At 33.8% G+C, this 26,315-nt stretch overlaps 3 protein-coding genes across 3 annotated transcripts; 1 reads left to right on the top strand and 2 right to left on the bottom strand.

The window, feature by feature from the left end:
- Positions 1 to 1,840: 1,840 nt before the first annotated feature.
- Positions 1,841 to 9,596, bottom strand: LOC100377118 (trichoplein keratin filament-binding protein-like). Its single transcript, XM_006815674.3, has 10 exons — positions 9,351 to 9,596; positions 8,914 to 9,202; positions 8,429 to 8,639; positions 7,959 to 8,015; positions 7,141 to 7,383; positions 6,832 to 7,011; positions 6,301 to 6,473; positions 5,216 to 5,297; positions 4,783 to 5,112; positions 1,841 to 2,551 (listed from the first exon to the last, which is right to left on the bottom strand). Exons 2-10 carry the CDS (start codon positions 9,105 to 9,107, stop codon positions 2,519 to 2,521), a joined length of 1,503 nt encoding a protein of 500 aa, XP_006815737.1. The 5' UTR covers positions 9,108 to 9,202; positions 9,351 to 9,596; the 3' UTR covers positions 1,841 to 2,518.
- Positions 9,597 to 9,865: 269 nt separating this feature from the next.
- Positions 9,866 to 15,312, top strand: LOC100377267 (glycolipid transfer protein-like). The gene is made up of 5 exons (XM_002734077.4): positions 9,866 to 10,079; positions 12,021 to 12,079; positions 12,665 to 12,795; positions 13,355 to 13,496; positions 14,999 to 15,312. The coding sequence occupies exons 1-5, from the start codon at positions 9,968 to 9,970 to the stop codon at positions 15,173 to 15,175; spliced, it is 621 nt and encodes a 206-aa protein (XP_002734123.1). The 5' UTR covers positions 9,866 to 9,967; the 3' UTR covers positions 15,176 to 15,312.
- A 5,332-nt stretch (positions 15,313 to 20,644) lies between these two features.
- LOC100377418 (elongin-B-like) lies at positions 20,645 to 26,241 on the bottom strand. The gene is made up of 3 exons (XM_002734078.4): positions 26,134 to 26,241; positions 24,119 to 24,359; positions 20,645 to 21,184 (listed from the first exon to the last, which is right to left on the bottom strand). Exons 1-3 carry the CDS (start codon positions 26,134 to 26,136, stop codon positions 21,066 to 21,068), a joined length of 363 nt encoding a protein of 120 aa, XP_002734124.1. The 5' UTR covers positions 26,137 to 26,241; the 3' UTR covers positions 20,645 to 21,065.
- Between the last annotated feature and the right edge of the window lie 74 nt (positions 26,242 to 26,315).

Raw genomic sequence — 26,315 nt, forward strand, 5'->3', positions numbered from 1 at the left:
GTAGTTAATTATGTTGAGTGAATTTACCCCCCCCCCCATCCCTGCATTCTCTGAGAACATTTTCCACTCTATATCAAATATATTAACAGTAAAGCAAGCATGTGTCATTATATTAGTGTGACAAGAATACTATATAGTTTTACAGAATTAATTTTTAACATTGAGTACAGAACAATGTAAACTTCTTGACAACAAAATAAAGCTAGGACACACATTGTGAAATGGTATAACAAAAAATTATGATCTCATGTGAGAATTCTGAGCTCTGCACCCAACTCATTTTTTAAAAAGTTATATAAGATCAGGAAAACTAGAGATTTTTGTTATTGTTTTGTCGAAAATACATGCGTATGTGGGCAGACCCCCCCCCCCCCCCCCCCCCGTCTTGTCAAGTAGTTGTAGTAAAGGGCATCTGAAATCAAGGGCATGGGCTCAAGATCAGATTGTAGTAGCCTCGTATTATGGTGTATTTATTTGACACAACACTGATTAGAAACAGTACAGAAGTATGAACACTAATAACTACAATTATTATACATCTGTCACCGTAACGCCATCAGTTACAGCATGCTGTAATTTTGCAGTATTTTACAGGGTATTTTCATCCTACTATATTAGGAAATGCGAATTCCAAATATGGAATGATTACGCGTGTAAGCGTCCTCTAATAATAAAAACAAACATGGCTGCCACAAGGGTTTGATCAGATTCCACAAAAAGAAGTTCGCTGATTCTGTTCTAAACTTTTTGAATTTTGGCATTCTCATGATGTATCCTTGCGCATCGGTTGATACTCCCGCTGTACTGTCTTTGTGCATCATTTGAGGTATCCTAATAATAACCTTATTTTCATCGAGCAAAATGCACAACCAGACAAGTACCCACAGCACCCAATAAACATACTTACAATCTTGGTTTTATTTTTTAAATTGTTGATACCTATACGATTTAATTTCTGTGTTGGAGCACTGCATTATGTAATGCACATCATATGCGATGTCTGTTGGATCACATAGTTGACAAATATACTCAGATATGTGTAGTGTTGTAACACCTCGTTTCTATGGGCAATGGATGGTTTGAAATTCTCAACTGCTGTGCGATTATATATTCATCATAAGCCTCATATATTTTAACGCATTCTGAGCCAACTTCTTTATCACAAAAGCAAAGTAATGATATCAAATTTGATAGAATTATAATTACAATGTATAGATGTCTACTCATCAGTAAATACATAAATATGATAGATTATTATATCCATATGTTGAATGCAACACCATCTGGTGCAGAGTTTAGTGGCAATGATGTTTAACCATAGGATGCATCACAATAGTTGAGACTGAGAAGCAACAAGTCCTCAAAAACGGGTAGATGTTTTTTTATTGAAACTGCTGATGTCTCATAGTTTTAGTACTGTCACCTCTAAACTGGTCAAATTGCACATTCACAATGGGTGGTAGTTTAAAGGTTGTCACCGCTAAAACAAAATTTCTGTATCAGTTAAATTATTCCTTGTGAACGTTGACATACTCAAATTATTTTTTGAATTATGAACTCAAATGTACATTTCCAAATCAAAATGACCATCAAAGTAGTGTTACAGGGGAATTGCAAAGTCAAAGTTTCCATGGAAACAAGTTTATGTATCATCAATTTTTATTTCTTTTTTGTCATTTGCAGTGATTTTAAAAATTCCAAATGTTACACTGGACAATACAATGTATACAATACATGTAAAGCACATTTTACATACGTTGTATACATCATATATGACACATGTCAACCACAATAAAGTGCTACGAACAATGATTCAGACTGTGAAAGAGCAGTAAACAAGTTGTTGTTACAACTAATGTGGAAAAATCTGATTTTATTCTGTAATAAGGGAATGAAAAAGTTTATTTGTGTGACATGTTAGGACGGCAACTGATCAAATATAAATTTACACAATTAACAAAAGAAGAAAAAAAAATTAACGTATATTTCCTGTTATCAAAGCAATGAAAGTTGGAATGGAAATTAGACTCACAAAAATCGTGTATATTTTTATATATGACAAAAATTGAATCAACCACACTTTCTTTTAAAAACTGTACACCATATATTTGAAACATGTAATATACACATGTATATGTTGCATATATGATGCGTTTAATTCACCCACCCTGTAAAACAAACTTAAGTACTTATTTATTTGTATATGAATGTGTGGTCTAACACTAAGGCATGTATATATGATATACTATAAATTACATCGCTAGATGAAAAACAAGAATCAAGTGCTTATATATATTTATAAAGTGATTGCTATCTGTACAATAAGATGAACATACAAAAGGCAGTACGGTGAAATAAACAGATTGCATTGTTTGAGCAACAACAAGTCGCAGCCTAAGTGTTGAAGCTTGTAGTTTCCATGCACGGCTTCCTTCAGTTGGTGAATCTTGATACACGGAGGGATAGCTGAGTGGTTCTCAAACTGCAGTGAGTTCTATGATTGACTTTTACCATTTGATTAATCCCATGCAGATCTTGGTCTTGGATGTGACTAGAGAAATAACAAATACAGATATTTAGTATTAATAAATAAAGCAATTGTGTGTTTCTTAGTCCTTTTTGTATTGAATATTATTTTTCATATTTTTGAGTAATATACTAAGAATTGAATATGTATTTGCATTTTTGTTGTTGCAATAAGAGAGCGAGTGACTGACAGGGTGAAATGGACAGTTGTCATTCAAAAACTATTTGAATTGTTAGTTTATTTAATACATCCTGACTCAATAATTTGACAAATTAAATAGTTTGGTGTTAAACAGAAATCTCCACATCAAATATTTGTGTATTCCACAACAATAATAAGTATTTATCTTGAAGTACACACACTGTGTTCTCCACTGCTACTATATTTCATGCTCACACTCCTTCTCATGACGGGTTTTGTGATTTTCTGCTGATGCAGAAGCAATATTGATATTTTTTTCATGCTAAGTGCTTGAAAATTTACGACTTCTTGCAATACTTCATGCTGCATCCAGTATTAGCAGGGAATGACCTGTATGAGGTAACATGCATGTCTTGGAAGTTGTGTCATTTGTATTTATTCTAATCCACATAAAACTGAGCAAAAATGATGTCACACATAGGGTAAAATATTTGGATGTTCATACTATGCATACAGAAACACCTAGACAATTAGAAAATAAATGCCTTTTGTATGCTATGATTCAGTGTTCTCCCCAGCATTCAATTTGTGTGCGGGGCCGCCACGCTGCTTTCCCTGCCCGCCACTGTGGACCTGAGCCGCCACGGTGATTAGTAAGACCGCCACAGTGCTTTTTTCATTGTTCATCCTGTGAACTGTATTACGAAATATAGAAAGAAATACGTAGCTATCAGGGATCTTGCCACGCTCCCGACCAGGACTATTGTCTGACGTACCGACCGACACGCATCCTGCCAGTCGTGGATTATAATTTGTAAACAACAGATGTAGTCGCACAATGTGGCAGTGGCTTATAAACAATACAAGTTAATTTTGTAAAATTAGCACCTCTTTGTTCGTAAGTAAATACTTTGACAATCGACGCAGTCTTTAGATTGAAAGCTAACATTTTTCAAAATCAATTCCACCCCGACATAACATGGGCAAAGCGGAGTACACGATCAGTTTACGCTACTCAAGAAAAAAACAACGTGTTTATTGCATGATTGGGTAAAATACATATGAACTTTTATCATCGCGAATCATGTAAAAACTCTTCTTTCAAGACTTCTTTTACCTTTTAAAAATTGCTTATCACCTATTTCGAAAACCATCATGCAGTTTTCATCTGAAATCCATACCAACACATCGTGCTACGACATCGCTTTACTTCCGCAATGTAATTTTTATGATCACTACCATTCGGAAAACTTCGGGTTCTGCCGGCATTACTATGCGATATTCTGATTGGTTAATGGAGTTTTTGACCCATCGGGTCAAAGGACACATGCCGGTCAACTAATACATCACAATTATCATGGCGGTCTGTGTTTTTCACTGAAGCGATCGAGTGATCAAAAATAATCGCTCAAATTTTACGTTTATTTCATATAAAAAAAGAAGTAACATTTTTTGCATGGCATGACTGAGTAAGAGGAATTATTGGTATAACCGGTGTATAACATCTCGAAGTAAGTTAAGTCACGTTGTAACTTTGATGATCGTTTGGAAGTTTTATTTGTTCGTTCATTACTGTAAATGTAAACGTTGTAGAAGGTGATGTTTTTGTAGTAAATAAGATCATGGAAGTCGAGAACATATTCCTGGCTGAAACATTTCAAATGCATTTCATTTAGCTCTTTACAATTTATTTGTTTGTTTGTTTTTAATAGTGTGCAGCATTTGCATTTCAATTCGACAATTTTTCATTTTTAAATTCAAACTCTTCTAAATTGTGAAACATAATATTTTGACTCCAATAGAAAAAATATTTGCACTGGGACTGAGCTCATTAATATCCCAAAAGAATAGTGTTTATAACACTGTATGAAGCAAATAAATATGTGCCACATTGTTTTTGAAAATATATGTTGTTTGTTATGTGGGTGTAAATGTGCTTTGGTCAATCTCTATTATTATGTAAATGATATGCAAATCATATGCAAATTAGTCCGCCACAGTGGTTTAAATTCCTGGGGAGAACACTGGATTATAAACATATGCATGACATAATTTTCACCATTATCACATTGATTACAAAAAAATAGCACAAATGTTAATGTAATTTAGTATACCTGTGGTTCAAAACCTCTAATAGACATCTGAGAAGCTTCTTCACGTAGCATCTCCTCATAATCTCTTTCCGCCATTCTCTCTCTCTCTAACTCATCTTCAAGACGTCTCCTTGCCTCTGCTTCTCTGTCTCGGCGCTCTGTGAGTTGGGCATCAATTTCTGCTCTGGTTTCTTTCTTTTTCTGTTCTGCGACTGCCTGCTCTCTATGTGTTAGTTGTTGTGCTAGTTCCAAATCTCGTATCAGTTCCTCTCGTCTTTCTAATGACTCCTCCTGTTGTATTCTTACTTCTTCCATCTTGTCATGAATCTGTTCTTGACGTCCTTGTAAAACCTGACGAATATTAATGTGTTATTAGGCATAGCCAATTTAGAAATGTTTTGCTGTATATGAACGTACAAGTCTTATATGATGAGATCTGTAGATAAACACTAACCTCCGACATAAGCCTCTCTCTGGCTTTTTTCTCCCTCTCCCACTCAGATTCTCTTTTCTGCCAAACTCTGGCCGCTTCATCTCTGTAAAACAATAATATGCATCAGAGATAATTTACCTTTTGGGTCACCTTTTGACACATTTCACGAATGAGGGCTGGTTAAATGAATATCTACTTGTTATAAACTTTTGTTCTGTTGTCATGCATTACTGGCTCCTATTCTGCTTCTGGAGTGTGCTAAACTTCCCCAGGATCAGGGTTCTGCCCAGCCTGACTTCTTGTTAAAACATTAATTAATATTCTGAAACAGATACATGTGCAAATGATGCGTGATGTATGTGTAAAGTTTGAACATGATCAGTCCAGCCATATTAGCAATATGGCTCCGAAAACAACTATTGTTAGAAACAAAATGGCCATCAGCCACCCATTTTGAATCAAATCTGGGAAATAATTGACATGCATCAAGGAGCCATTATGTATAATAGACATACCAAGTTTGAAAGAAATATGTCCATGCATGACTGAGATCCAGTTTCAGAATGGCAGAAATGCTTGATATTGATGAATTCCTAGCACTACAATGGCCACAATTCTGCTTTCTTGAATTGGATCATAAAACAAATGCATGAGCATTTGTCTGATATAGTGTCTGATGTATCTATGAAGTTTGAACTTGAACAGTACAGGCATGTAGGATATATGAATCCGTAACTGCATTCTTTAAAACAAAATGGTCACCAGTTGGCCATTTTGAACCCAATCCAAAAAATAAAACAATGTGTATCAAGGACTCATTATGTTCCACATATGTAACAAGTTTGAACAGAAACTGTGCATGTACGACTGAGATCCAGTTTCGGAATGGTGAAAATGTGTGATTAATTGGTCTAAGGACGTGCGAAATATGGCTGGATATGGACAGACTGACGGAAGGACGCATACACACACAAAGGTCAATACATAAGTTCCTATAATACTAATAGAGTTGGGTGGCAAATCAAATTGTGTGATTATCTGAATATCTTGCAAATACTTAAAACAAAATTACAGCAACATTTTGCCCACAATATTGAAACACAAACCTGTATAGCATATCAAGTTCTGCTTCTCTGGCTTGTTCCAGTTTGAGTTGGTCTTCCACAACTTGTTTCATCCAGGCAGCATCTGCTCGTGCTTTCTCTCTCCTGGCTGTCTGCACTTGCATGTCTTCATCTTGTTTCTCAGCAAGAGCAGCCAAGATCCTTCGATCAAGTTCCTATAAAATCATAATCACGCAGAGGTGAGGAAGAAAGTCTGGCAAAGGTATCACTAATTACAAGTTCAATGACATTAAATGCAATAACATAATATTTCATGTAATAAAAAAATAGATTCCAGAATCCTTTTTCCATTTTTGTTACACCGGCGAGTCACCTTCTATAGTCGCTATCTAACGCTACACAGTAAAAAACAGGCAGTTTGATAAACAAATGTTTTTCTTATTGAATGCATATGCAAAAACGCTCACAAAATTTGTTACACTGAACAATAAATTCACTGAGAAAATTGCCCCACCACCCTGGTAAAAAACAAACAGACACCAAGTTGAGTTTGTTTTGTACAAAAATTCTTACCAAAGCTTCTTGTACTTGTTGCGATCGTCTTCTGAGTTGGGCTTTATACTGTCTTGTCAGTACTCTACCAAGTTCACTTTTCTTTCGTCTTTCCTCCAGAGCTTTCCTCTGAGATTCCAATTGTTCTAGTTGCCATTGTTGTTTCATCAGGTCAGCTTCCGCTTGCTTCAGTCTACTGGCCTGTCATTTATTGATAAAATAAAACACATTGAGTATAACACAAAAGAGAGAGATTATTAACAAATTTGGACAATATAACGTAAAATGAAAATAACATTTACGTGAAAATATATAATATTGTAATCTTACTTCAGCTTCTCGCGCCCTCAATTCCATCATTTGTTCCTTCAACATCGCAGCCTGTTCCTTTTCGTCTCTGTACTTCGCTTCCTGATACTTCCTGTCTCTTTCTACTGCGGCAAGTCGTTCTCTTTCCAACTCTTCATCAAATTTCCGTTTGTCTTCTCTTGCAGATTCCAATCTGTCTTCCATTTCTTCTACTTGTTCAGACCATTTATTTATCACGAATTGTTTGTGTTGTTCTGATTCAATCTAGAAATATAATAAAACCACGCTAATCGTCAATAATTTGTTATTATCAGTATTATTAGTTTAAGTGTAATATAAACACCCTTTCAAAAGATATTAGTATATAATGATAAACCGATAGACCATTTCTGCTCACTGCAAGATCCTGCATTATGCATGAAATTGAAAAAAAAAAAGACAAAAAGACACAGCATGTGGGATTTACATGCTTAATAATGTGCCATACACATTTGATAGTCAAATTTGCTGGAGTGCATCCCAACATCATATTTCAATTTATTTCAAAATCAAATCATTCAATTTTGCAGCAGCCATTCAGGGAATGTCTTTGACACCATTATGGAAGAAAATTATCTACATGTATTAACAATCATTCATCTGCTAAATAGCAGCCACACTAGGCATAAATCTGGAAAGATTAGTTTTCATTATATAGTACTAGTTAGAATCACTATATGCGTCATTGCTTCTATAAGCTTCAAATAAATCTTGTGATTGACATGCATATTAAGATTCATTGGAATTGCCACACTACACTGACATAAGGTGATATTAAAATACTGATATTAAATACTCACCTTTCGTAAATCTGGGTTGTTTTTTCTAAAGTGTTGATACAATTTCTCATCGGCAATCTGAAATATCATTAAGAGTAAATAAAATCAGTAATACGTAAATAATAAAACATTGTTATTACTCCTTGTATTCAGCTAGTTGTCGTCTACGAACTATAAAAACGATTGGCCAGAAGAAGCCAGATTACAATACTACGATACTATACAATATTTCATACTAGAACTTGGTGCAAAATATATAGTGGGAAAAAAAAATCATCATTGGGGATGAATAAATCTGACCATGCAAGAACAATTACAGTATTTGCTCTATTAGAAGCACATAAGCCAAAAATTGCATTTATTATATGTGGGATCATTAAAATGATCATTAAAATATGACTTATTTTAACCACATTTATCGCATGCACTACTAAGAGAGCAAATATAGTACTTGTTTTTATAAAAAATTACAAAAATGCACATTATTCTACCTGTTTCCTGGCTGTTTCTTTCTGCGTTTTCAACTCCTCACTTCTCTCCCTCATTGAATCTAGTCGTCGATAGTTATCTGATGATAAGCCTTTCAATTCTGCTTCATATTGGTCACGTTCGCTTTGAATCAACTGTTGAAGTTTTCGTCTACGCTCTGTCAATCTAATTTTTTTAGTTTCACTCTCATGTTTTCTTTTGAAAGCATCCATGCTGCGAATGTAAATACATTTTATTGTTTGAATAAGTTTCAGGCTAACATAAAGGGAGTGCATAGATAATAAAAATCAGGAATCAATCTTTTACGAATATATCTCAAATACAACCAGACACAATGAGAAATTAATATTCTGCTATATTTTAAAACTGAACAAGACATCTGTAAAACATGCCCGAACTTGTTTTTTGTGCACTAATTTTTTTTTTGAGTTTTTTTGTGCAGCACTTTTGCAAAATTAGATAAAATAAAGATTATAAAAATAATCACCTGTCTTGAAACGAACTATCTGAAGACCAGGCTCTCTGCTTCGTCGTCTGCACGTCCGACTGGTGAAAATAGTTTGCATTTTGGGCCCATTTTTCCCTGAAATCATGGTCATGGTTTCTTCTCTGTACAATGTTCTTCTCTTGAATATTCTTGTACTTCATTTGCCAGTAGGCTGGCAGTGTTGGTAGAGCCATGTCTTTCGAACACGCTTGTTGATATTTTGCGTCTGTTACTCCTTAAAAAATTATAGTTGAATCCGGTCGATACGAACTCGTTCATTCATTCCTTCCTAAGATAAAGTTGAAGGTTCAATTAACTTGCAGAGACAAGAACGATACACGTTTTGTATTGTCAGCGTGATATATATTGTAATGAACTGCTCACAGCAACGTTGAAGGAGTGCTTGGGGTATACCTGAGGCGTTGAACGTTATTTACCTGGCGTACATCGACTTGTAGGATCTCAAGAACTGCGATCAAAGTGAAACAACAATCAGCCGTTTCAGCCCAAAAAATAACACAAATTTATCGGAGCGGGTCAGATGTACTCGAACTAGATTGATCAGTCTTTTCTTGAAAACAAGTAACGAAAGCAATCTATGTGAAAACAGCTATATTCCAGTATAAATAGCGCATCTGCTGCAACACAAACGAGATGACAGATTCAACCAAATCAAAATATGAAGTCGTTGAGCATGTGTGCGCATGCTCTACCTGATACTCGTTCGCGGACTAGTAAATATTATTTTGAAGTGCTCTCAAGAAACTTTATTATATTGAACATTAGGTAATTGATAAATTGTATATGTAAATAATTAAACAACTGATAAAATTATTAAAAAAAAAGTTCAATGCATTGTTAAGTCCACATTTTAGGGGACAGTTTATAACAATCGTTGCACGAGGTTAAATAAGCGCATGCGTTTAGTGACACTTCCGGGTTCAGTGTTTTGAGTCATCAATAATGCACTCGTGTAATTATTTGCCGGTCAGTCGGTGAAACGTTACCAGTTCTTACACTTCACTTTCGATACAGTTGCCGTGTTTAAATAACAATGACATTTTTCAAGAAACGTGAGCATCATTTCCAACCGATCAGAGCAGATGGTAAAATTGACACCATGCCGTTTCTGTTAGCTGCGGAGGATAACATCCTGCCTTTTTTTGGTGAGTGTCAAAACGAGTGTATTTACTTGTAACACGAGTCACACTGGGGACGTGTCGGTTTTATGCATATTTTTTTTCTATAATACTGTTTTTTGACCTACTTGACTGTCAACTTTGAAAGCTTTAAATTTCTTAAATGTAAAAACAAAAAATCTCATATATCATATAATATATATGAATATTGTTTATTAATTAGGTAGTTATTGCAAATCCAAAAAAAATATTTGTCAGTTTGATTTATTGTGGATTGAGTACATACATGTACAACCGTTGGGTGTTGATCAATATGCTGGTAGTCTTCGTTAATGGACAGGCTTTAAGAGTGTTGTATTTAATGATATAGACATGTTTTAGTTATTATTTTTTTAAATATTTTTTTATGTAAACTTTTATGTGTGAGTAGAGTGGGAGATATTTCCATCTGAAAACTGGTACTGGTTAAGTGGACAGTCAACAACCTAATGTAATATTGCTCACTTTCACAATAATGTGGCTCATAAGTAGAGTGGCAAAATCAAGACTTTGTTTTTGGTTTATCAGAAATAAATTATTTTAGTTACATTTCACCAGTTAGCATGGCTGTATAAAAAAAACCTGTGATCTGGTGGCATTTTCACATTATGCTATGAAGGTGAAAAACTAGCAAAAAATATTTATTTCAGATAAAAAAGAAAAAAGTCCTGAAGTTAAATTTTACAGATTGGATAATTTTCAGATATATTATCTTATTATCACAAATCATGTTGAATTATGAGATTTTTATAACAAATGTGTGTTAAGATTTTTAAATGTAAATCTGAAGGCAAAAGCTAAACCTTTGTATTCTACCCTCATTTTAATTGACACATATCTTTATATAGGCCTAACTAACAGATGGCAAAGGTTAATATGATGAGGGTATGCAATTGTCATGACAATGTATGGTGATTATGTATAACATAAATGACAGAGATTATCTCTGACTAATAAGCAAGAATGGTTCAGTTCTTTTATAGACTTATTAATTTGCATTAGAATTGCTAGAAATGTGGGTTTGTTTTTTTGATTGTGTAATCATCTCATATTTCGTGTGACTTCTTCAGTTTATGTGAGATCTTCATCATATGTCACATGACTTGCATAATTTTACATTTGTGTCTTATAAAACCATGCATACACACTTTATAAGGTGGCAACAACAGATACTTCAGATGTTACCAAATTATTTCAATTAGTCCTGCTTGGTACACTGTCAAATTTACATTGTTTACAGTGTTCTTCCAAGCATGGTGACTCTTTTGCAGAATAATGAAAACATATAATTAACACACTGTTAGTACCATTTCTTTGTCATATTTTAGAAACCTGCACAGGGAATCCTAGGGGCCTATTGTTCTGTTGACACTACTAATTTGTCTATTGTTTTCTATTGTATTTGTAATTCAGTAAGCAAATTTGATGTGACATTTGGCTTAACTGGAGGTGACCATTAACCATAGACCCTGCCATAGGGGCAGAATAAATCAATAGATAAAAAAAAAATCAACATGAGCACATCCAGAAATATTATTCTTGGTATAGCCTGAACACGAACAATACTATTTTACATCTAGCACCAAAAACAATAGAAATTACCAATCTGTAAAAAGCATTCATTTTCAAAATGTATCTGTACTCGTTCCAGTGTTCAAACTGTCCTTCATAGAGTGTAAACTACTTCACTTTGTCATTCTTGGTTAGTGACGTCATATTTCAACATTTTGTTGATCTAAAATTATCTCTACAAACATAGAAATAATGCACGATAAGAAAGTCATCACCAGAATACCACAAAGTATGCACTCAGGCAGTACAGAATTGCATTAATCTCAGCTATGCATTGGTCATATCAATTGTTTTTATGTATACATGTACTTTGTATATACTTTATTAAATATCTTATTTGTGTATTTTTTTTAATAGATGTCATGGGCTCTACAGCATTTTATCCGGTGAAGTCGGACATTGCTGGAAACATCACAGTAAGTTATGATATAATAATTGGATATATTTTGCACATTTTGTGATGCGTTTGTTAGGCTGTGAGCGGTATGACATAGTTAAACCATCTAGTGAAATTGAAAAAAAATTGAATACATGTACATGTACTTAAAAAAATTTGAAATTTTGTGTTCACCCAAAAGTAATTTTTCAACTATTTGCATGGTATTATCATAAACATAAATCATGTTATACATATACTGTACCGTGTATGTATTTATCTTGTACAAAGGTAATTTTGGTGCAGTATTAAATGGATTAAAAAAAATTGATGAAAAAGCAGCTGATGCCCTAGTATGTGACTAGTAGGCATGTCAGCTTTCGTTAGCAAGCCAGTAAAATATGGTACATGTAGCTCAGAAGTCAGTTTTATCAAATTATTTTATATATTATATAATAATATATTTATTTATGAATTTTTGAAAAAAAATAAAATGTTCACAAATAGTTGAAACTGATATCAACAATATTTAAATTGTTCAAAATAAAATAAAATACAATATAAAGATGGAATTTGCTGTCAGCTGTGGTGATGGAAGAATTATTTTCAATTTCACACAATTTAGAAATTAACAAAGAAGTATGAACTTGATCCTGAGAAATACAGTACGCTACAAGACATGGTTGATTGTGAAATAGAAGCCAAAACTATCACAGATAAGGGCTCTGCCACAGACGCCCTTATATGGCTTAAACGGTAAGTCAAGAATTTATGCAGTTCCTGGGCATGATACAATGGTTAGTGTGTTTGCTTCACATCAAGAAGTTTGTGGGAATGTCCCCCAAACCAACTACACACCCAGCAGTATGAATTAGAGTACATTGTATGTAAACCACCGAATACATGGCGTTGGGTTTGGGAGAATGGTGCCTGATGTCACTCCTGTGTGCTGTTCCAGTCCTCAGTGTCGCAGTGGATTTTTTCACTGATAAATGGAAATGGGGATTACCTTCATTGTCTATGAATGAATGAATGAATTAATGAATGAATTAATGAATGAATAAATTCATGAATACCGTAAATGAATGATGAATGATGTGAAGTACTTTTTGTTGATAACTTTGTTATTGAATGATTTCATGGATCGTTGTATATCACACACACTGTATCTAATACAGGAAAGATCAAAGATGATATATACATGTAGTAATATAGTGTGCCCCATTTTATTGTGCTTGGCTGGATGCATGGGTGTGGAATATTATAAAATGACACTTGTTCATTTAAAAAAGGCGTCTTTATTTCTGTTTTTCAGGGCCCTACAGTTTATACATGGATTTGTTCAGAATCTTCTGGATGGTGTAAATGACGGTGAAAGTCTACGTCCTTGTGCAATGAAATCATACGATGCAAATTTAAAACCATATCATGGATGGATGGTCCAGAATATCTTCTCAGTAGGTTTAAATTTTTTTTTTCAAGAAAGATATTTTTGTTCCAGGTGACATTTCCTGGCTCCATATATCTCTACTGTTTCTGACTTGGTATTACAAGTGGGAATGTTAACCGTACATACAAGAATTGTCGCTATATCTACTACAGTACTGTAAATGTATAAATTGTTCACTTGGTTTTAAAGTGAAATCAGCTAAATAAAATCTGTGATTTAAAATAACAATAGAATTCATTGTTTTACTTGCGAATTTGTGAACTTAATACCAAGTGAATAGTATCATAATAGTGAAATTAAATGCCAGTGAAAATAAATAGTTTTACAGTACAGGTATATTTGTTTCTGTTGGGACTACATGACAGGGCTGTCTGTCAATCTCTTTGTTAAGTGCCAGTTTTTAGCTCCGCTGTCGACTTTGTCGAGCGGAGCTTATCATATGAGTGATTGTCCGTCGTCGTTGTCGTCCGTCGTCGTCGTCCGTGTCAATGTTTTACTTTTTCGACTTCTTCTTGAAAACTACAAGCCTGAATGCTTTGATACTTGGTGTATATGTACCTTGGGTAGACCTCTCTTAGGTTTGTTCATTTCATGTTGATATCTTCAATTCTCTAATTTTGGTGAATATTTTTGTCATTTTTGGTAAAAAGTGATATTTTCGACTTCTTGTTAAAAACCGCAAGTGCAATTGCTTTGATATTACATATATAGGTACTACATGTGGACCTCTCTCAGATTTGTTCATTTTGTAATGATATCTTTAATTCTCTAATTTTGGTGAATATTTTTATCATTTTTGGTAAAAAGTGATATTTTCGACTTCTTGTTAAAAACCGCGAGTCCAATTGCTTTGATACTACATATATAGGTAATACATGTGAACCTCTCTCAGATTTGTTCATTTCGTGATGATATCTTCAATTCTCTAATTTTGGTGAATATTTTTGTAATTTTTGGTAAAAAGTGATATTTTCGATTTCTTGTTAAAAACCACAAGTCCGATTGCTTTGATATTACATATATAGGTACTACATGTGGACCTCTCTCAGATTTGTTCATTTTGTGATGATGTCTTCAATTCTCTAATTTTGGTGAATATTTTTGTAATTTTTGGTAAAAAGTGATATTTTCGACTTCTTGTTAAAAACTGTAAGTCCGATTGCTTTGATACTATACATATTGTTCATTTTCTAATGATGTCTTCAGTTCTTTAATTGAAATGTGCATTGTTAACAGCGGAGCTATCTCAGCCGATAGGCTGCTTGTTTGTGCTATCCTTACTGGTCAAATGTAAGTACCTGTCTGGGAATTTTTTCTAATTTTATTGCTGCGTTTGCTGTATAACCTAGTAGAAGCACATCACAAATAGTGAAGCACATGTCCGCCAAACATGTTTACACTGGTTCATTCATGGTAACATCCAAACAGCGAATGCAAATTCCAAGAATGTGGAAATAAATCTAAATAACATCTAAATTTTTCATATTCATCATTTTGTTTTCATTGCAGCTTATCACACGAGCAGTACCAAACCGCAAAGATTTTATAGAAGGATTGGCACAGGGAGAAAAGGAAGAAGCAGTACTTGACGATCTCAGGGAATTTTTAGTTTTATTTGGTAAAAATATTGACGTAATTGTGGAGATGTATAAATCAAAAGACCTTGATATGCAATTTAAAGTCTAGGTTCTACTGATGTGATGAATCGTGATAAGTTTACATTTCCTTAATTGAAATATACCTTGATTTACATAATTTTAGGTATTCTCCAATGGACGCAGGTGCTAAATAATATATTCATGTATTTTATATTTAGTTTCCTACAAGCTCATTGGCTAATTATATTCCATACTTGCATGATCATGAATGCGATATAACATTGTTCTTATTTATTTATTTTTTGTTCTTGTTTTTTCTTGTTTTTTTTTGTTCAAGGGTTAAATTTTTTGGAAAGAAAAAAATGGATTAGGCCCAGTAAAAAAAATATTCTTGTGTCATCGTGTATGTCTAGAAAAAAAATATATGCATACATAAATTTTAGAAGAAGAAAATTGACCAGAAAGCTTATTTTTGTTTTTTTCTGGGCCTTGCAGTCACATTTGTGTACGTCTTGTGAAGTCAATACACTTGTATGAACCTGTATCTGTTCAACTTAACACAAGATAAAGTGTTCGTTAATTGTTATTTTCAGGATTAAATTTCTTTTGGTTGTTGAAAAAATATTCATACTATTTTTTTGATGATATAAACAAAATTCTAACATACCTCGAATTTTTGTGCAATGACTATCAGTGCATAACTTACATTTATTGTGACTGAAAGGGTATACTCTATATTAACTGGGTTTTGAAATAAATATGGTTTGATTATTTATCACCCCCCTGCCCCGTTACTTGTTAATAATAATTGCGAAATTTTGTGTGCAATATTTTTAATGTTTTGAAATACAAATCTAAGCAATATGATTGGTGAACCTTTGTAAAATGAATACAATTGACCACACTTATTTAAAAATAATGGTGGCTTCAAAGAGCAAATTCCTATATATGGATATCTATATTTTAATGAGATAATTGATTAGATTAAATCCAAATAAATTAATCTTTGCTTCCTGAAAAAAAGAAAAAATTAATATCAACAAATTTGTATTTATACTAGGAGCACTGTGCCTTGCCACATATTTACATACATCTGTGCTATTGACCAATCAACATGTCTTGTCCTTATAAGGCAATAGTGAAGATTCCATACTGTTGATAACAAATACTGTGTTTGATCGGTTACTGATGCATTGTCTCCTGATGCCCTTATATACAATATATATCGGCTATTCATGGAGTGGTTTGGTGGTTTGAGTGATGCGTTAAAAAAAAAAAGAGCACTTACGGTTTCATGTGAGTTAGGTGTACTTAAAACCCCTTAAATAACAATTTTTTTGGTATATAAGCATATCTATTTACTGATGCAGATCTTATAGTGTTGACAGTCCTTCTGACTTAATGTCAAAAACTTCATGGCTTTTTGTTGAACTAAAATGATTTAATCAAAAAAGCCATAATGCGTTTGCAAAAATGCTGGGAAAAAAAAACATTAGGCCAGAAGGAGTGTCTACAGTTAACAGACATATTAGAGCAAATATTGTATAAACAGGCTTTGTAAGTACCCTACGAGACTACAGCGAGTGAAATAAGTCGGTCTTGTGATATGTACTGTAAAATCTGTATTAGAAGCTGCGACTTCTATTAAAATGGTACAATGCAACAGAGGGGATGCGATTTCTATTAGAACATCTACACATATGAGAAACAATGAATTTTTGGTTCTCAATTTTTTAAAAAGAATATTAGACTTCTATTAGGGATTCTGCTTCTAATACAGATTTTACGATACTGTTTTGTTATTGCAAAAAAAATTACACTACACCATATTTAGTGTTGGATATATTTTTAATAGTTATTTATTTCAATGTTGAATAGTTTGTAATGAATACATTTCTGCGTCATTGTGACCAAGTGCCTTAAACAATATACTCAACAAAGGCATTTAGTTCATCTGTATTAATTTCAATGGCAGTAAAATCAAATTAACGGGCATAGTGATGAAAGACGTCGTTTGTTCCATTGTTATTCAGTCAGCCAATAGAAAACTCTAATTTCAGTTTGAATTGTGAAATTTATAAAGATGAAGAGAATGCTTTTGTTGCAGAGTATTGAATTTCAAAACTTCTTTAGCCAAACTGTAAAAAAAACTTGATATTGTACTAATCCTGGTTGTTATTGCAACAGTGTAAGAGGGATAATTGTCTGCCAAAAAGATTTCAGTAAAATATTATCTAGGGTAATTAGCATATTTATTCACATATTTTCTAGTAATATAGAGTTATATTTTTAGATTTTTAAAAAGATAAGTGTTGATATACTCAATAATTTGGCTTGAAAATTCAATTTGCAAAACTTTAACAGCAATAAACCAACACCAGAGGGCAGCTTTTCCAGCTTTAATGTTTTTTTTATTATGTTTGATACGTCATCAGGTATAATATCAGACGTAGTTCTGCTGGTTTGTGTAAATTGCATGATCAACCACTACACAATTTCTTATCAAAGTTTCTGTCCATCATTGCAATTGCCAAAGCTGTGCAATATTTTAGATAGTTACTATTAATAAACTTAAATCTGGGTTACTGGTAATAGTAAAATGTTAGAAAACACTGAATGAAATGTTACAAGTTTTAGTGGAAATGAATCAGTATTTATTTTTTTGGAAATTTTAGTGCAATAGTATTTCTGTGTATTTGGTAACATCGAATATGTGGTTTTATGGTAAAATAAAATTAAAAAAAAAAATTGTGCAGTTGTTGGCCTTTATCTTGTACATACCCATTCTATGATCAGAATTATGATAGAGTCCATGTAACTGAAATCTGGTTGAATGACGAGGTTACAAAACTCCCTCAAGGAGATGCATGTACTATCGTCCAGCTTCCTGACTTACAAGTCCAAAAACTTATGTAACACCGTGCTGCCTCCCAAGGTCAAACAATCTCCCTATGACACCTCCCCTTTATTTCTGGAGATTCATCATTCATAAAGTGCCTCCTTTTGAATACTAGCATGCCATTAAAGCAAATTTGACTCAAAACATGAAATAGAATCTAAATTTAGCTAAGATATCTACAATTCTCATTGTGAGAATATACTTTCTTTCAAATTAGCGACATCTTAAATAGCAAAAATCAAAGAAACCTTAGAAACAGCTCCTGTGTGGAATACCATATTTATTGTATTAGGAGAAAACTCATTTATCAATTCCTTAAAAACATTATGGTGCCATGTTGTTACCCACAGTGACATTGACCTCCACGACCACAACATGACTAGCCTGTCGTTGGTGGGTGCTGTAATCCTGAAGGGACTATTCATATCTACAGGTAACTAGGTTCACCACACTAGGTTCAAAAACACTCCCTGTCACTGCATTGACAATGATTGCCCTATCAGTAGCAGCCTTTAAATCAGAAATAGTAAGCTACTGTAGAATACTTTATTTTTGCTTGGAATTTATTTTCGCTATTTTCGCTGAAGGGAAGATTCTGTGAAAATAAAATCCAGCGAATATACTTTTTTTTCCTATATTTCACATTAACTCATCAAAAATCAGTGAAAATAAATTCCATACAAAACGCCCAAAAGGCCTTTTCAGCGAAAATTAATTCCAGCGAAAATAAAGTATTCCACAGTATTAAACTTAGTGTAGTTGACACGCAATACACCTACCACATCCAGCATGTAGGACAGCGCCCTCAAGGAGTTACATGTACTATCGTCCAGCTTCCTGACTTACTAGTCCAAAAACTTATGTCACACTGTGCTGTCTCCCAAGGTCAAACAATCTCCCTATGATAAAAAAGGCACCTCTGGTTCCATCAATGTTATGGCATCATAAGATTTGGGGTGGACAAATCAGCATAAATGCAATAGTGATGCTCCTATTTGTAAGCAGTGTCCAATGGTTAAATAGCTCTCTTTGTACTTTTAAAATTATCAGTGACCCAATAAATGATTCAACAACCTATGGCAATGGAACAGCAATGTTACAACGCTCTGATCGTGAGGTTCAATTTTTACGGCTTGATTTTAAAGAAGTCAAAGCAAATAACTCCCAATCCTTTGTCAAGTTGTGAAACCAGTCTTTGTGTAATCTAATTTCTATATATTACCCCAAGACTCCTCACCTCCAGTATCCTTGTTGCTATATTCTGACAATGTATGTTAGCGACCTACTTGGGTCTGACGAAGATTGACTCAAGCACTCCCTGACTCTCTATCAACCCAATTAACATTCCTTACCAGATTATACTTAGCAACAGACTTGTCAACATTCGTGTACTAGTTTTACAGAAACCTACTTGGTGACTATGATGGCTCGGCCCTTGCATCGATGGTAAGTGATAATGTAGTGTTACTTGCTGGCGCTTGTCGCTAATGAATTTATCCAAAATATCTCAAGTACATGTATACTCAAGCATTTTCAAAGACTTTCTCTAATTGTTAGATATGTTTTCTATCTTTATTCTTAGATTTTAACTTTTTAGATGGAGAAGATGTTTCTACAGTAGTATGAATGAAACTGTTTATGTAAATATAAACGTGCACATGAAGTGTTGGCTTGCACAGATGTGTGTGTGTGTGTGTGTATGTATATATATATAGAAACAAAACATCATTTTTTTTTAACTGTATGTATGTACAGATTTCTTTATTTAGCTTGTTGCAGAAATGGTGTAATCAATGTCTGAATACATTTATGATCCAAAATACACAGGAAAAAATATTACAAATGTTTTGCAGTAAAACAAGAGTCTGACAAAGTACTCCCTCACATAAGCACTTCTGAAACGGTCAGGGATCAGGACTGGGTACCATGGTGGACGAAAATGACTTTGTCAGGTCACTTTATAATATGTGGAGGCGATTTCCTCATTTTGAAATAAGGAGTTTTTTGGGGGAATAACAACAAAAATTGTTACAGTATGGAGTTAAGTGAAAATTAGGTTTTCAAATAAATAGTTGCTAAATACAAAAAAAAATAAGATCACAGACAATGTTTTTCTCGTCTTCTAAAAGAAAAATGTTATCACTGAGAAATTTATTTTTTTGTACTACACCTCACAACAATATCGTTATTGAAAATGTATATTTGCAGTATATGCCCATAAAGTGGCTGACACTGAAGTAAATTTGACATATTATGGTTTTCTTTTTTAAATATTTAGAGTGATTCTAAAAGCTCTATTAGCCCTACTAAGCACCACTTAAAAGTTCCACAATGTTGAAAAAAATACTTGCCCTGAAGTGAGAACAAAAAATGCACTCGTACAAATTCCTAAAGAAATGTGATCAAAACACCAATTGCAAGCAACACAAAAATGGTAAATCATTAGTCTAGCAAATTTGATTTTAAATTATATATCATTAGATAAGAAAAAAAAAAAAAAAAAAAACTATTCCAACAATGGTCTCTAACATTTCCCTCGAGGCATATTGTAGAGAGAAAGTGCAGAGCCCATTCGATTTGGGCTTGTCATTTTTACCACATATTGCAAAAAATAATCAGAGACTCCACAAAACTTATAAAAATAGTTCTCAATTATTGAAACATAGTTAAATTTTACAAACGTTCACTAAATTTCTGCCTTTAAATAGTCTTTGACATTTGTGATTTTCTAAAACATGACTAGCAGCAACCAAGGAGATTAAAGACCAACCCTCTACAGGAAGCGTTGAATAGTTTTTAAAAATTGTCATTAAGTTAGATCTGTATTTGAACTGGAATATAACAGAAGGGGTTGGGAATAATATGTGCAAAACAAGAATTTACAACAATCAAGAAAAGGGGCAGTGTTGGATACAATACTAAGATTTCTAATTTCAACCTTTTGATGAGAGAAAATGTTGAAAAAGTTGAAACGCTGTAGTACATTTACATAATGACCTTGGTTGCTTGAAGTTGGGTGCATCATTCGATGCTACCACGTATTCTTGCAGATCTGAAACAAAAAGGGGGATTGCATGATTTAAGAGACTGGCTGTTCTGCTGCATTTGATGTACTAGATTCTTGTGGTTTCATAACATCTGGTAACTCTGGTGGATTGGAGTATGGTGTAACTTCCAGTGGTTCAAAATCTTCCTCTCCTAAAATGAAAATACACAAAGACCAAGCTGTCATTCTATGGGAAAACACTATTGGCGATACCATAGGGAGTATATGCAGGGAGTCAAATACGGTTGTTGTTGTTGATGGGACAACTACTCTGAAAATTCAGGTAAATAAAGCTTTAGCTACATGCATTTTAAAGTAAAATTTTGTCATCATCTTTCACAAAATAAACAACAGGCCTTACTTTCTAAGAAGATCCCTCCACTCACTCAAATCAAGACCCACAAGAGCTAATTATAACTCTCCCAATCCATACCATTTTTAAGAGACTTGAACTTTGAGTGCCATCATCAACTTTTGACACCATCTACAAAATGAGTCTGTAGTCTACTCCTCCCCACATGAAATGTTAATTAAAAAATGACAAACCTTTTGATCAAAAACTAAAAAATATCCGAAACTGCCTGTATGGTACAAAATAATGATGAAATTCAGTGAAAATTTTACAGAACAATAAAATATTTGCACTGAATTTTGGGCAAGAAAAATATCTGTCACCCAAAAGGTTACGGTAATAACGTACCCCCTCTAATCACTTGTGTTACCTTGTTTAGGAGAGCCATTTTCAAAAGACAAGACCTGAATAAACCTGTAATTGTTGCCAGCTACAAAGTCATGTGAGAATCTGGTGGATTTTCATGCAATTGCCCAAAACAAGCTGAAATCTGATAATAGTACAGTGAACTAACATTGTATGCTTAATATTGTGATTTCTGCATTTATTGTCACAGTTGTTCCCAAAGGAGAACCACTTTTCATATTTGGTTGCACAAAGACAAAAGTTGTTGTCTGAGACAAATTATTATTATTCTTCATTAAATCAAAAATGAATCTTATTCCTGACCATTAGCAGTAAATATTCTTACAATCAATTAAGCTGTGTGTGACTTTGACTTTCTTTTTTTATGGTTACAATAAGAACATTGCAGTGTTCTCCCTACAAACAAATTAAAGTGCTGTGGCTAATTTGTATACTAGTTAGCATTTTTCTTTATATACCAGTAATCTATAAACTTCATGCATCTACACTGTCATGTTTTCTTGATTTAAAATTAATGTACCGGTAATTGTATTAATAAAACCATGCATGTAGTTACTATACAAGATGCATTGCTTATGTGCAGTAGAGGATAACAACAAACAAAATGAAAGCATGATTTAATGAGGAAACTCTTCCATGTGTGATTTTTATCATAGCCAGTTTTAAGCCAGTATTTTTTACAAGCGATATATATGGGCCCCACACTAGAAGTAAATAAACAGTTTGTGCAGGTTATACAAAATGTATTGTCTCGATTTACTGCTGCGTCATAGTGCACGCATTTCTCCTTTGTTTCCAATGCACATCTACCGGCCATTATCATAGTCCAGTGGTTATCAAGTTAATGCTACATTTCTTGTTTTAGAATGACATGTATCTACATTTCTTAAAATCTTTTTTGCCTCTGATAATTTAACAGAATCTCTACTTATGAGAAAGACTTACAGTATCACCTTGTAAAGCATTTGGAATTGACATATACCTTTTGTGTTTCACTAGCAATAATCCAGAGGTGTGTATGTTTTTTATTAATTTACATTTTTTTAAACATATGCACTGACCCAAATTTATGTGATGCTTGAAAGGCCTTCACAGAACACTGCATTGTATCAAAATATTTACAACACTGTTTATTGACTACACTTTGTATCTAATATTCTGTAGGTAAATGAGTGAACTGAACCCAGGCCTTGCCATTGTGAAAATGGCTTGGGGATCTCCGCTCTTACAATGTCTTCAAAATAATATGGATTGGAAGAGTATTTAATAATTAGCTTTTTTACCCCATTTTTCAATTGTCCTGGTGGTGTGCACTGAGCTGAGTTCAACATTCCTGGCAGTTTGAATACAATTTGAATGGTTTTGAGCGCACTAGTTTCTTGTGATGACGTCTTTTATTGATTTGAAAAGTACAGTACCTGTACTCAAAGTTGTGCATATAGCCACAGCAGAAGCTACACCAAGAAGAGGCATCTGATCATAATCGGTCTTACTAATAATACCTCAAAGAAGTTAAAGACATAAAGAACTATAATCAAGATTGTTCTATATAAATATATACTAATTAATGATATTGTGCGTGTGTGGAGGGGGCTTATACAATACACTAATTAGAGGAGAGGTATGTAACTGAAAGATGTCATGTACCCACCAAAAGTGAATAATATGAATATAAACCAACATAAATTCAAAACATAATTAACATGGGGAGTATTGATTATTGAATAGAAGCCAGTGTTAGTGGGATTTGAGTGGGTTGTGCTGTTTCATCCCAAAAAAACCACACACCAAGAATATTGTTTAGACATGTGACATACTAGTAGCCAAAAATAGACCCAGATCTGGTGTAGAATGGATATCTAAGTTTACTAAGAAATGATGTAATGCTTGGTGCATTGTTGAGTAAAAAGTAAAATCCAACACTTGCTCCACAAGAGAAATGCAGGTCTGGTTTGTCACAAGGCTGTTGATTAAAAAAAATGGTACCTGGACAACCCTGACCTGGCCATTTATTTTGACATAGTATTCACACTGCCTGGCACATTTACTATTCCTGAATTATTATGATGCAACATTCTAATCACTGCTGTTGGAAATCCTTTCACGTAGCTCAAATGACTGATTTCAGTTTGGCTACAGGTTTGTACACTGGCAAATGCACACATCAAATGGTCACACTGTCAAGTGCTGATGATAGATCTTGGGTTGTTAACTGCATTTAATTCACGGTCCACAATTCTGTTAGTAACAAGCTAAGAATGCTGATTGGTATTTAATCTTTTGTTGTTCAATACAGCAATACATACTGTAAAACAGTGGCAAACACATTGTCTGAGCACCTGCATGTAAACCACCGCAGCATTCTTACCTTCTTTAAAGGCTAATCCTACTGTTGCTGGTGCCTGTGCTCTAGCAGTACTGCTAGTAAAACCACAATCCCCCAATGTTTTTGTGTCTTCTAGAATCAGCTCATCTTTATGTAATCGTTGGTCTTCAGGTGGTCTCTTAGTGATGCCTTCTACTATTTTCTTTAACTCGTATACGGTTGTTGTTTCTTTGGCATCAGTGAAGATGGTACTTTTCTTACGACGGATCATCAAAAACACATCCTGCAATGGAAATAAGAAGATTGAAGGTTTTCTTATGCATTTAGCTAACTGTCCCAACTTCAAACTGAGCCTCATAAAGTTAGTAGGTTATACATCATGGTGCTATTTTGAAAATGTTGATTGGTATATACATTTATTATTGTTTCAGGATTCATATTTTTAGACAGTTACAAAACAACTTTTATTTTACTGAATTTGTGATCATTAACATACAGCAGTTACATATACAAGTATGTATAAAAACTCATAACCAAACATAACCAGTCGCCATAAAAATGGGAAAAAAATCTTTAACAAACTGAGCCAATAGACCTTTTTGAGGATAGCATTGAGTTCACGGTTCAGTCAAACGGTTCTATTTTAAAGAATTATGGGGATTTTACACTGAAAAAAACTCACAATTCTTTATGATAGAACAGTTTGGCTGAGCATGGTGCTATTTTTAAAAAGGCCTATTGCCGGTTTATTACATTGAATTTTATCATCTATTGATACCTCTACATACATTGAAGTTTATGGCTTGAATTGAGTTTATAAATGTGATTTGAACATGAATGCAATGATCATGCTAAATCTACACAACTGTGTTCAAAGTCAAATAGGGTCACATGGTCAAAATGTTCAAAAGTAGCCATCTTGGTGGACTTTGTATTCAACACACTACATACTCTAGGACACACATCATAAACCAGCTCACTTCCTAGTCATGAGTTAGAATTTATAAATATCAGAAGAACACACGATATAGAGGTGGCTAAAGTGACCTGTACGTAAGACATGATTACCTAAGTAAACTACATTTGGTGGTATGGTAAAAAGGTCACAGTTATTCCATCACAACAAAGTTGTAGTCAAAGCAAAGTACTCCAGATAGAAATATTCCTTAAACAATAAATTACTAATAATCACTGTTTTAGAAAATCAGTTGTTTAGATTACCTCAGAAACATAAACATGTTAATTATTAATATATCATTCTCTTAAAAAAAGGATACAAAAATGTGTCATTTGATTGTGCAACTAGTCTGAACTACACATTTAGTGTTGGTGGTGACTTCAATATAACAAGAGCTTTGTGATTAACGGGACTCAACTGGTTAGGTGGAGTTAATTTTGTGAGAGTGGCAAAGACGATGCTTATGCTCAACATAGTTTGTAGTTCAACTCGGATTTGAAACTTTAATACAAATATTAGGGGAGTTGCTTATTTATAATGATAGTGAACAAATTGTGAAGTTTCAACAATATAATTATGATGACTTCCGGTTGTAATATAATTTTGATACATGGGAGAACGTCTGTGATTGGAGTCGCATAGCAAAAGACTGTCAGTACGACGGAGATGTTGAGTGTTGGAACTTGCCGGTGTGAGCCAGGTACTGTAGATCGTAGAGATCACCATGAAAGTGAATGGCAATGTGAACATGCACTGGCATGTATTGTGTAGCATAACAAAGATCGAGTTTTAAAGAAAATGGGCCACACACCACACAAATCATTTAAACTTAAAATCATACAAATTATAAAGACGGCCCAATTCACCACATGAGGGAATCCCTCCGCAAAGAACGAAATATCATACGGGGGCGACCACCATTTATGCAAATCATGCTCGTGACAACCGACCAAACAAACAATGAAAAAATTAAAAAAAAGATAATTTTCCATGTGTTCTTGGTTCAGGGATAATTAGTATTAACTAATGGTAAAATATATTCACGCATAAACGCCCTTCAGACAGGATTGACGCACATTATAGAGCAAATTTTACTCACCATGATGAGGAAATCGTCTCTCGATCCGTGTAAGATCACGATCTCATAGTTCAGTAACGAATTGCGTGATTGGCTGGATTGAGGTCACATGACAACGATAACGCCAAAACGTCGCGAGACATTGCGAGAATTCGCGATATCTCAATATATTACCCAAGATGCCACTCGCAGTGATTTCACTT

This window comes from Saccoglossus kowalevskii, chromosome 16 (assembly GCF_978046115.1).
Source record: "Saccoglossus kowalevskii chromosome 16, keSacKowa6.1, whole genome shotgun sequence".
NCBI lineage: Eukaryota > Metazoa > Hemichordata > Enteropneusta > Harrimaniidae > Saccoglossus > Saccoglossus kowalevskii.